This window comes from Sphaeramia orbicularis, chromosome 19, assembly GCF_902148855.1.
Source record: "Sphaeramia orbicularis chromosome 19, fSphaOr1.1, whole genome shotgun sequence".
Classification (NCBI taxonomy): domain Eukaryota; kingdom Metazoa; phylum Chordata; class Actinopteri; order Kurtiformes; family Apogonidae; genus Sphaeramia; species Sphaeramia orbicularis.
This window is the reverse complement of record NC_043975.1, coordinates 20,639,930-20,652,282: the sequence shown is the minus strand read 5'-3', so window position 1 is coordinate 20,652,282 and position 12,353 is coordinate 20,639,930. Positions and strand designations below refer to the sequence as shown.

The window sequence follows — 12,353 nt, the reverse complement described above, 5'->3', positions numbered from 1 at the left end:
ACCCAATGAACGTTTTGAATTTTACAACATGACGTCACTGAATAGTATTTATTCTCGGCCTAACCCTCCTCCTCACGCAAAACGTTTTGAGCGGTGACAGCTGACGATCAAACCTCTAAGCAGCCATCAACCTAAAGGTAAATTTAATCTACATCTTCTTCAGATAAGGTATTTGAGTCATTGAGTGTTAATAGAAATTGTGTTTTTTAATCGGGGTCATTATTTACTCAGCGGCTAATATGGCGATTTGCTAACGTTAGCTTAGCTAAAAATGGAACAATGGACTATCTCAGTTGTTTGTTCCCGGAACATAATCGTTTACTTACTAGCTTGAAATTGTCTCCCAGAATTGAAGTTCTCTACTAAAAAAAATTGTTGAAGACAAGGCGTTATGTTCAGTATTAAGTCTAAGGTCAGCTAATTGTTTTTAAGCTAATGTTGCTTGAGTCGATTCGAGGCAATGTCGCCTGGGGGAGAAACGAATAAAATGGCGAAGTGGAGAAGCAGAGGCTGGCTGTGTCTGGCGCCGACTGTTTCGACGTATTTGTCGCGTGTTCTGACTGCCGCTCCGTTTATGGGATCTCATTTCTGTTGACGACAATCTCATCGTTTCTTTGTTGCTTGAAACATGCGCAAACGTCGGTTGTCCTTTTGGCGGTGCAATGCTGATTATTATTTTTAGGCCTTGCTCAGACGAGTAAAGGGGTGGTGAAAAGCGCACCGGAGCGAACCAGACGCCTCCCAGTAGACTGAACAGGGGGGAGGGGCGCTACGGATGTAGGCTAGGCTAGCCTCTTAGCATAGCAAGAGGTAATACCCGCGATCAGGGATCCGATTATTCCTCAGACTAAAACCTGGCGTCTTGACTTATTGGTTTATTTTTTTACTATTACAGAAAGTACGAGATGGCCCGTACCAAGCAGACTGCCCGTAAGTCCACCGGAGGAAAGGCGCCAAGGAAGCAGCTCGCTACCAAGGCAGCCAGGAAGAGCGCACCGTCCACAGGAGGCGTCAAGAAGCCCCATCGTTACAGGTATGTAATAACACTAAAAGTGGACTGAGTACTTATTTTTTTCCTAAATCTACGACAATCATGACTCTTTAAATGTTTGGACCAGGCCCGGAACTGTGGCTCTGAGAGAGATCCGTCGTTACCAGAAGTCCACTGAGCTGCTCATCCGTAAGCTGCCCTTCCAGCGTCTGGTGAGAGAAATCGCCCAGGACTTCAAGACTGATCTGCGCTTCCAGAGTGCCGCTATTGGAGCTCTTCAGGTAAGTTGATATCCAGCTGAAACTGTACTGTGACTGTAGCTTAACAATGACTTCCTTAACTTAAATCTTTTTCCTTTTCTTCAATAGGAGGCCAGTGAGGCATACCTGGTGGGTCTGTTTGAGGACACTAACCTGTGCGCCATCCATGCTAAACGTGTCACCATCATGCCCAAAGACATCCAGCTGGCTCGTAGGATAAGGGGAGAGAGGGCCTAAACGGCCAGTGACAGCATTGTCAACACAAATGCTCCTGTTTATCGTACTTAACCATTTTTTGTGGACATTATTTCTTGGGTATTTTTTTATAAGTTCTTGAATTTTGTATTGTATTTTAGATTGAGACAAAACATCAACCATTCCACAAGCCTGAGTACACTTAAGGTAGTTGGAAATGTTGTGCAGTAGGATTATATGTACCTATCTCACATGGGTCATGACTACATGTAACGCCACATCCCACTCAAGTTGCTTGTGGGCACCAGGCCTCTCCTGCGGATAGCTGTCTTTGAAGTGAGAATGCATTATTCATACATCTTCCATGGGGTCCATGGTTTGTTCAGTCATACCATTTACACAAAATGCCAGCATGTTTTGCTCAGCAGGTCTCATTGCGGTGTCAGGGTATTGCCTGATACAGCGGTACTCTACATTCAGTGACAAAGAGCATGACAGACCCCTCTGTATTTTTCTGGACTGCTTTTTACATGTTTTCCAACATAAAAATCTTGGCAGCTACATTTAATACTATTTATGAAAATGTTGTCACATGTCTTTCTATTAAAGGTCTTTATGAGTAGAAAGTCCTGTGTGGTCATTGACTCTTTTTAGCTGTAAAACTCCAGACACACTGCAGATTTTACACGTTATCATTTATTTACAACACATAAAATGGTCAACAATGTTGTGGTTTCTCATACAAACCACTCCGTATGCTTGAAACCAGTAGCTGTAAACAAAAAGAATAGATGTGGGTTAACTTTATGGCTGCATATGAGTCTAGCTGTAGGGGTTTTCTCAGCTGACTTCCCCCAGTTCATGACAGGGCTTTTTGTCAGGGGGTGAAAATGAGAATTAAAGAGCCTTTGAGTACTTTTTTTTTTTTTTTCGTTTTTAGTGATTACCCATAAAACACCTGGTATAACTTATTGCATGGATTCCTGTTAGTAACCAACACCCAGTATTCAATTTCTTGTAACTGGCTTTTATTCTGTAGCCCAGTGGTCACCAACCCTGGTCCTTTAACTACTATTCTTTATGGTTTAGATCAGGGGTGTCCAATCCTGGTTCTCGAGAGCTACTATCCTGCATGTTTTAGGTGTGTCCCTCTTCTAACACACCTGATTCAAATGATAAGCCAATCGTCAAGCTCTGCAGAAACCTGATAATAACCATCAGGTGTGCTGGAAGTAGGAAACATCTAAAACATGCAGGATAGTAGCTCTCAAGGACCAGGATTGGGCACCCCTGGTTTAGATGTTTCTCTTCCAGCACGTCTGACAGGACATTATCAGGCTTCTGCAGAGCTTGACGATAGGCTTATCATTTGAATCAGGTGTGTTTGAAGAGGGATACATCGACATGCAGGATAGTAGCTCTCGAGGACCAGGGCTGGTGACCCCTGCTGTAGCCTATATCAGTATATTCAGTTATACTATGTCTTCAACTATATTTTTCCAAAGAGGTTTACCCCAAATTTCCTTTTTTGGTGGAAAAGTTTTTAATTTATTTTCACCAACTGTAATTAGTGACTTTCTTTCATAGGTATATTTATGCTATTTGTCAAAAAAATCTGACATGAACTGAATTCTGGGTGAGTTGGAACTGAGTCACCCCTTGATTAGAGGTGAAGATGCTCACCGATTCGACAGACGATTTCTTCACATTCTTTCATGGTGCTGGCTCTGAGCACCACGCAGCAGAAACCTGATGACTGAGGGGTTTCTGGGGAGTCTCTGTGAACAGGGCCAATCACATGCTTAGATGACATCTGGATCCAACCAATGACAAACCAGCGCTGTAATGACTTGGGTCTTACATCACAACATTATGTATCCAAAGAGGAGCGATGTGACCTCACCACAACAAGCCAGATGTCAAAAACCCAGACAAATAACCTAGTTAGAGCTGAGGTTTTCATGTGCATCTAACAATTAAATATTAATATAGTATAAATCAGCTGTGTGGAAGAGTTGACATGTTATACTTACGCAACACAGAAGGCAAATATAGTGTAGTCTGGTTGGCTGTACCTCCCTACACAGGAAATCTCCGGATAGTGATGCTCAAACAGCTCCTTACGGAAGAAGACACAATTTTCAGCAACAGTTACTACGATTTGTTGTCAATTACTTATGTAAGCAGCAGCTATTTTGATATTTTGAGGAAACCAAATCGAAATTTTCTTATTCCAGTTTTTTTAAACTCGAGTATTCTCTGGATTATTTCCTTTTCTATGAAAGGAAATTAACTATACTTATAAAAAATAGACCAGACAAGGCATTTGAGGGCTGCAGGTTGACATTTTTCAACATGTTAAAGACCAAACAATAAATACATGAATCAATAAAAATTAAAGTAATTGAGACTTAAAATAATCAGTAGTTGCAGTCACAGAATAGTTTTCAATAATTCACACCCTGTGCTTTACATACTCCTGAGTATATTAATTAACTGTTGACCCTGCTGCAATGGGCATTTCAACAACCAAAACACTTCATACTTCAGCCTAAAGGGTCTAATACTGCCTCAACTATAGCATATTAACATTACTTTTTTTACTTAATGTACACGGAACTACAAAACACAACTTCAATTGCAATATACCTGTCTTTTGACTTTATTTATCTCCTGTTTCTGCGGTGTTTATTGCACTACAAAGTAAAGAAATATCAAACAAAAACAGTAAATCTGGAGTACTACACTATGCTTCATGGTACCTTTGTATACAGACCTCTTTTCTATGCAGGACAGGAAGTAAAACAACACATCAGACTACCACTAGAGGTCTGCGGTAGCATAATGCTTATCCACAGTGTATTCTTTTACCTGGGCCCAATTTCTTGGAATTTCACATTTACTGCATCGCTGAGGTGGAAAATAACGTAGTTTATTTTATCTCATTCTCCACAGCTCGCAAATAGTTCAAGCCAAGCAGTTATCAAGACGCAAAATAAGTTGCTTTGCCTTTCACATCACTGAAAATAGCAGTAAGAGTGTGAAGTTGCAGTAATTTGGCAAAATATCAGCTTATATATTATGTTGGTATTTGTGCCAGAGCTCCGACAGCCTTTTTTTTTTTTTTTTTTTTTTTTTTTTTATCCAGGCCTGGAAAAATCATTGAATTAAGTAAAATCATCCTGAAGTATATTTTCCAGCAATGTAAACTTTTCCTCTTTTAGTAAAATTAGAGGGATAAACAGATCATCTTTGAGATGCATTCAGATCCAAGGAAGAACTTAATGCAGAAAAATATAGTTCAAAGTCATTCTCAGGTGGATTTTTCCCTACCCTGATACAAAAATAGAAGGAATGCTGATTAAAATACATTTTAACATAAATTTATAGAGGTTGTCACATCTTTGTGGCTTATTTTATCCGTGATGATTATGAATCCTGTTTTATTTGTCATGAAATTAACAAACTTTATTTACAAGTTTATTCATCTGCAAATGGGAATAACTATTACTACATTAACCCATAAAGACCCAATGCTAATTTTGTTGCAGTTCATAACTTCATTTTTCTCTCTATTTAACATTTCTTAAGTAATTTATCACCATTTATTATATTATTCTCTGTATTTTGCCTTTTTCAATATAAATCATGTATTTTCCTATATTTAATTTCCCATACTAAGTTTAGATGTTCATTAAATATTAGCGTAAATTCAAGAGTTATTATATCAAAACAGAGGAAAGTGAAGAAAAAGTGACTTATCGGTCAAATCTATCATTAACTGAACATAAACCCAGTGTGTCCATCCACTGTCATTGATCAAACTGCGTGGGTTTTACTGATGAATCAATGCTGTAGAAGATGACTGTGTTTCCACGTTCACTATGGAGCCTCTTAAAGTCCAAATGTCCTTATCTGATGACCATGAAAAGACGACTAAATGTATTTTACATCAGTTATTTACATGAATTGATAGGATTGGTGGATCCACAGATATTAAACAGTTTACATTAGTAGATGGTTTTGGTCACTGGTGTGGCTCTTTGGGTTTTTATGGGTTAATACTGTGACAATAAAAAAGAAAACCTGTCACATGTAGAAAAATCTGTCTGAATCCATGACTACAGTTTCATTTGTCTGTCAAAATGCAGCAGATTTCTAACTACAGTGATCTACTTTTATTTGGTGTCGAGCTGAACATTTACACTTTTTCACATATTACCAAAATATCTGCAAAATGTGCTGCAGCTGCACAAAATTCAGCTGATGGGGAACATTAATTACAGAGGTAAATTGCTGATTTGTGAAAGAATAGTGACTGCATTTTGTATCAAACCACTGTACAAGTATACATTTCAGTTCACATAGTCTGAAAAAAATCATTGAGAAAAAAAAAATATTTAGGTGCATTAAATATAGATACAGGCAGAAGGTTTACTCACCAATTTACTGTTTCTGTCAGTACATGTCAAATGTGTTTCCTTCATGTCTAAAAGGACTTCCTGCCGGGCAAATGACAATGATTAAGTGCTGGTGGAATACAACAACAGAATCTAACACCCATTAATGCCAGTATGTTTGTGGGAAAGGGAGAGGTTTTATTACCTTGCTGGGCAGGTTTTTATGCAAAACCTGTGGAATCGCATGCTGTAACACCTCCTTGCCTCCAAACTGCAGGGATATAACAGTTACTACAAGAGACACTATTCATACACTGAACTGTTTGAAGTCTCAGCATTTACTTACCATTCCAATGTTTGTTTTCCCCAAGTACTGCACAATGTGTACAATCCTGCAGATGAGACAGAGGCTTGGAATTAACCTGACTTCTACTAACAAATTCATCCTTAAATGCCACATATGAGTGAGTATCTCTTAAAGACCTATAACTATTAAGCAATTTATCACCATTTATTAAATATAAACATACTTTTACTCACTGGCTTTTGACCCCGCATGAGAATTATGTGGTCTTCTGACTGTCTTTTATTCTATATATTTATTATTCTGATGATTGTAAGCTTATGAACATGATTTTCTTTAAATATATTTTTTATTTATTTTTAAAAAAATATTATTTTACTTATTCGAGTTTGTACTTTGTGCCACACCTTGGAGACTTTGTGTTGGTAAAATGTGCTATACAAATAAAAGTGGTATGGTATGATAAATATTTTCCTCTGAATTTTGCATTTTTTTCGGTGAAAATTAAGACATTTTCCCATATTTAATTTACTGATTATGTAGATGTTCATAAAAGCTTACAGGATTTTTTTGTTTTTTAAATCATTCATCATTTATTATAATATTATCCTCTGCATTTTACATTTTTCAATGAAAATCAAATGTTTTCCTTTTTCTTTTAACTGGCCATGTAGAAACTCAGAGTAACTTCAAATGTTATTTTATCAAAATTGAAAAAAAAAAAAAAAAAATCAGAGAAAATGTTACTTTTTCTGCAAAATATATATTTAATCCAATGTAAAAACAAGCATCTACATCCACTGTTATTTGCCAAATTACATAGGTTTTATTGGTGAATTAACGTTGCAGAAAATGATGGTGTTTCCATGTTCACTATGGAGCATTTGAATATCCAAATGGGTTATATCTGACGACAGGGAAAAGCTGAGAAACTACATTTTTATCTGAATTATTTACATGCATTGATAGGATTAGTGGTTCAAAAGTTATTAAACATTTTAAATCAGTGGATGCTTTTGGTCACTGGTGACTATTTAGGTCATTTTTAAGTATAAAGTGCAAGTGATTTTATATTTCATTATTTCTAAACAATTTTTAAATGGAAAACCTAATACACTAAATAATTTAATGACATTCTGTTAAACAAAGCTGGCATTAATCATGTTTGTGCAAGACATTTACACACTGAAGCTTGAACATTTGCTGAACCTCACATGGCAGTAAGAGAATGGTTCAGATATCAAAACATTCTTGCGTGAGGCCCATGATTTGGCTTGTAGTGAAGTGGACTTGCCTTCCCTCTTTGAGGCACTGTGATGGTGAGGGTCTCTGGTCCTTGGCCGTCGACTGCTGGTTGGAGGCGGGGCCGAGCTGCAGCGTCGGGTTCTCGGTCCTCAGAGCCCGCAGGAGTTTGATAAGGGGTCGATATACTGTTCCATCTGAGGATCGCCATCGGAGAACACGAATAGACAGAGGGCATCCCTTCAGCCGAGATAGTACCACACCTGCCTGGGAAAGAACAGAAAATGTTACGTCTTAAACCACATATATGTTCTGCTTCACACTCAGTTTTGTAACACACATTTTTCACTTTACATGCATTTTGAATAAACAACCGTTCCCTTTACTTGTACAAATAGAGTGTAAATGGCTGCATACACATTCATACGTAAGTTCACGCTTGATCTTCAGTCAAACTAAGAAAAACCACAAATGTGTTTTTTAATGTATTGTGAAACCTGGTGCTCCATGTGCTTCTTCGATGACAATTTCTAAGGATTGTCCTGATGCAACAAGAGGTTATATTAGGTTGGTGAGTAGAGTTTTGTCAAAACAGCCTGTGGGCAATCACAGTGACATGAAAGACTTAACTACTATGTGCAACAAATTCTGAGGCTTGGAGGGAAATGTTAACAAGCGTGAACATGTTTTTCAAAGCAGCATGATTTTCCAATTATGCAAACGATCACAGGGTTTGTCAAGGGTGTGACTGGACCGTGTCTCATGAGTTCATTCAAATACATAAAAAGAAGGCGCTGTTCTATCAGATCCAGCTTGTTGGAATATCTTTGGAGAGGGCTTATTATAATACTTCAGAACATAGTTAATTTAAACATAAGTTAAGGATGGACATTTTGTGCTCTGCTATTTTTAACACTCTTTCAAAACACGACACATGGTTTCTCAACAATGAAATCTCTTGTAGTCACTGTGAAAATAACTGTGATTAAAATGGAAAATGAACCCGAAATAGTACAACACATGAAAAGTGACACTGAAAAAGGCCTTTACTTGACTGCTTTTGTTTATTATTGTACTGTAATTAGTTATATTCCTGTGATTTTAAGGTAATATAATGACTACTGTTCTGTAATTCTACTTTTCTTTGTGTTATGGCAAAAAAAAACTGAAATATGTTTTGCATAAAGGATATTGCTACTGTTCCTGTTTTGTTTTATTGTTGGGTTTCGATTGCAGTTTAATTTTGTCAAGTGTTGTGTCTTATTTGGCTTCTACACAATAACCCAAAATCAAACAGTGTGTAAGTAATTGTAAAAAGCTGAAACAGGACTGTGGAAAACACCATGACACTATTTATGGAGCTGCTCCACTGGTGGTTGGCATTGCTTGTGGAGTGCTACATGCTATGTTTGTCAGAAAATAATGAAATGCAGTTTCAGTTGCATTGTTTGTATTCAGCTTTAGTGTCTTTTGCTTCATTGGGTTCATGTGAGTCCAGCACACCTGCAGTGTTTTCAGTTATACTGTATCTGATTGGACATCTGCTGAGGGTGGAGCTTCGCTGGGAAATGTGCCTCAAGAAGAAGTATTTTTACAGCTGATAAAGTATTAGCAGTCACGCCCTAACAGGTGCAACAAAAATAAGAGAAGAATCAAGGAAACAGCTGTCAGGCACTGTTTGGAAGTGTGCTGTGCGTAACAATATCCAGCAGATAGAATATCTATTTTGAGCATCTTTAAGAGGCTCTGATCTCACATCTTTGGAATTCTTGCCTGGACAAATCTGGAAGTGATCCACATTAAAACTGCAAATGTTAAAGCCTTAAAAAGTCTAATTCTAATCATCTTTTGAGTCTTACAATGCTTCAATATGATTTAAATTGGATGATAAAATTGTTGTCAAATCTATCTATCTATGTATCTATCTATCTTAGTCTGACTTACATGTGTTTTGGGATAGATTTGCATTGATCACACTGTAACTTTAACCGCAAAATTAACAAATTACACCAAAAAAACAAAAAAGCAATAAGCACCAATGCCAACTGTAAACAATTTATCAAGGCACATTCGGACAGTGTGTCCTAATCATAAAAAGGATGGTCACTCAATTTTTAAGCTAAAATGTGTTGATCCCCCTGGTGGCTGGTTGTGGTATAAGTAAACAAATCCTGCCCCCTGTCTGTCAGTTGATGAGACTACAAAATAACAAAGATAATTTCCAATTTTAAGGTAGATTTCATCAGGTATATATGTTCAAGTCATTGTCGTTTTTTACTTATTTGACATTATAAAAAGAGGGGATTGACAGGTATGCCGACCAATTATGGTTAAGTAAAACAAGAGCTTCTGTGTCTGCCATATTTTCCCTTCATTTTTACACAAAACATGTGGAATAAGGGTAAATATTTCTGTTGAGCAGTGGCATGATTGTCATTCTCCTTCCTTCTGCTCTCAGAACAATAACCTCTGACCTTTGTCTGTTTGTTTACTTCGCATATAACATTAAAACCAAACAACAAAAAGATTTATATAAAAAAGAAAACATTCAAAAAGGAGCAGGATAAAGTTTAACTTATATACCCCCGCCCCCTTACCCCTTCCGTCTAGCTACCCTGACCTGCAACTGCAACTACAACCTGAAAATGTCAAGTTTTCATAGACACATTATTTGCTGTATCTTTTCTTTTGCAGAGATCTATTCAGTTCAATACAACAGCATGCTCCCTCACACATGATTCCAACAAAACAACACTATTTTGTGGTGTAGTATTTTTTGTTAGGTCTGGATATGCAATATTATATACAGTCTATGCAAAAGAATAACCCAGTGGTTCCCAACCTTTTTTGGCTCATGACCCCATTTTAACATCACACATTTCTGGTGACCCCAGACATTCAAAATGGAGACTTTTTTTGCTAAAATTTATTTGTTTTTGATCATGTAATAGTTTGATATACTATGTTGCAAATAAACGTTAATTTTAGACGACATTTAGTCTATATAATGTATATTATTATGGACGGAGGCAGAAAAGCCAGGTGTAGATTACTGCACAAAGTGAGAATTTGATTTTCCTTGGTCAGGATATGTACAGTCAGTCCAGCTTGGATTTACAAGGCTGACAATTAATACTGAACAAACAATAACTCAAACTATGAATTATGAAAGAGTTGCACCATCTGAAACCAACCACAATGAACATTTGAAAGATAAATAGTACCACAGTGCCTCAGTTTCAGCTTCACAGTTTGTCATGTTTTTTATGTATTGTGATTGTCTCTCTCAACTCACCATATATTTTTTACTAGTAATTTTTTTTTTTCAATTACTAGAAAATCCACGCAACCCCATCTGAATTCCAGGTGACCCCAGGTGAGGCCCCGACCCCAAGGTTGAAAAACACTGGACTAACCTGACATTTCACCTCATAAAAAATAGCTACCCCTAGAAATAAAACTAAGGTTAAAATTGTTTCTTTTAATATAAATATTTAATATGGATAAGGGCAAGAGATCTGCCTCAAGAAAATCACACCTCACTGTCTGCAGATTAGGAAGAATGGATATAAAGTTGAGTCAGGTAAAAACATAAAGTGACAAAACAGTAGTGCTCTGTATTCACACCATTAGCATCAACAAAGTCAGATGTAAATTTTCCTTCTCAAAGCAAATTCATATTGATGTTAAAAAGTCTTAAATTTAGCCAACTAGGCTTCCAGACTAGAATATATAATAGGTAAAATTCATACAATTTTCACTAGTTATGGTTTTATTGCGCATCAGAACTCCCTACCTGTCCGTTCTTTGAGTTCCTCAGTGACGTTCCGTTGATCTCATCAATAATATCACCAGGACAGATGAATTTGTCGACCTGAGCTTGACCACCAGATGTCAGTTCGAGGACAAAGACACGTCCATGGAGATACCTGACAGACAGGAAGGGACAACACTGCAGTAGGTTGAAGATGTCTATTGAGGAGCTGATACACACACTTAAAGAAAAAACAGTACAGATACAGACCTCAACACCATCCCCACTTCTCGACAGGGAACTACCTCATATATGTCAGACACCTGTACATGTATAAAAATACAAGGTTATTCCACTTATTAAAAATACCAGGTTATTCTAAATGTATTTGGGTTGTGGATGTGAAATTATGGAATGGACTTGATGAATTTAAGTTGTTGACTTCTTTGACAAAGTAAAAAAAAAATAAAATAAAATCATTCAAAAATATGAAGTTGAGATGGAAGATATGTTTTTGTTGTTGTTGATTCTTTTGTTATACTGAGAATGCTTGATGCTGTACACATGTAATTTGATGTGAACAGTGTATCAGGTGAGGCAGATAGGGAAAGGATAAGCTTTTGCTTCTAGCCTATTCCTTTTTTGTGTTTATTGTAATTGTCGTGCTGGGTGTGATGATTAATGTACAAACCAAAGATAAACCATTCATTCATTCATTACAACTAAGACTAAAGCACCATCACGAACAATGCAACATGCACTGAAATAAAAGTGCAGGTAAAATCACCCTAGTTTTTTTTTTTTTTTGTGGGGGGGCGGGGGGTTTGCCCTCAAAGTTTATTATTCATGATGTTCAAAAATAAGATAACTCTGCACATTATTTGACCTTTAATAAAAGAAAAATGCTCTTTACAGCATTTATAAATCAAAGTTTTCCTCCCAGTAACTGAAATACTAACTTAAACTACATAAAATGGTAAAAACTACATTCTTTGAATAGAAACAAAACTAAAAGTCCCCATTCAATGATACAGACTGATGCAGTAATAAACTACAATAACTAAAAGCACATCATTAGCTCATTTTGGTTTCTATAAAATCCATTATTTCGCAAATCCTCTTTGTGAGATCACTGCGCTTCTGATATTCTTCCACAGCTCTTAACCCTTAAAAGACCTAATAATTTCACCATTTCCTTTCACCATTT

General features: G+C 36.9%; 2 protein-coding genes across 2 annotated transcripts in view; one reads left to right on the top strand and one right to left on the bottom strand.

Annotated features, from left to right (window-relative positions):
• The first annotated feature begins 23 nt into the window (after nt 1–23).
• Nucleotides 24–2,072, top strand: LOC115410022 (histone H3.3). Its single transcript, XM_030121427.1, has 4 exons — nt 24–137; nt 896–1,033; nt 1,119–1,272; nt 1,360–2,072. The coding sequence occupies exons 2-4, from the start codon at nt 906–908 to the stop codon at nt 1,486–1,488; spliced, it is 411 nt and encodes a 136-aa protein (XP_029977287.1). The 5' UTR covers nt 24–137; nt 896–905; the 3' UTR covers nt 1,489–2,072.
• Nucleotides 1,768–12,353, bottom strand: part of LOC115410010 (uncharacterized) — a 20,805-nt gene continuing 10,219 nt past the window's right edge. Inside the window, exons 9-17 of the mRNA XM_030121413.1 lie at nt 11,417–11,469; nt 11,189–11,321; nt 7,445–7,659; nt 6,193–6,238; nt 6,052–6,117; nt 5,889–5,948; nt 3,480–3,565; nt 3,130–3,224; nt 1,768–2,218 (exon numbers count right to left, since the gene is read on the bottom strand). Of these exons, the coding sequence (XP_029977273.1) occupies nt 2,184–2,218; nt 3,130–3,224; nt 3,480–3,565; nt 5,889–5,948; nt 6,052–6,117; nt 6,193–6,238; nt 7,445–7,659; nt 11,189–11,321; nt 11,417–11,469 (789 nt within the window). The 3' untranslated portion in view covers nt 1,768–2,183. The remainder of the gene's footprint in view (nt 2,219–3,129; nt 3,225–3,479; nt 3,566–5,888; nt 5,949–6,051; nt 6,118–6,192; nt 6,239–7,444; nt 7,660–11,188; nt 11,322–11,416; nt 11,470–12,353) is intronic.

What these genes read in the sequence shown, in the direction of transcription:
- LOC115410022 (XM_030121427.1), top strand. Translation starts at nt 906, where the DNA reads ATGGCCCGTACCAAGCAGACTGCCCGTAAGTCCACCGGAGGAAAGGCG. An exon ending in AAGAAGCCCCATCGTTACAG is followed by an intron (nt 1,034 to 1,118) that starts GTATGTAATAAC and finishes TGTTTGGACCAG; the next exon opens with GCCCGGAACTGTGGCTCTGA. An exon ending in CCGCTATTGGAGCTCTTCAG is followed by an intron (nt 1,273 to 1,359) that starts GTAAGTTGATAT and finishes TTTCTTCAATAG; the next exon opens with GAGGCCAGTGAGGCATACCT.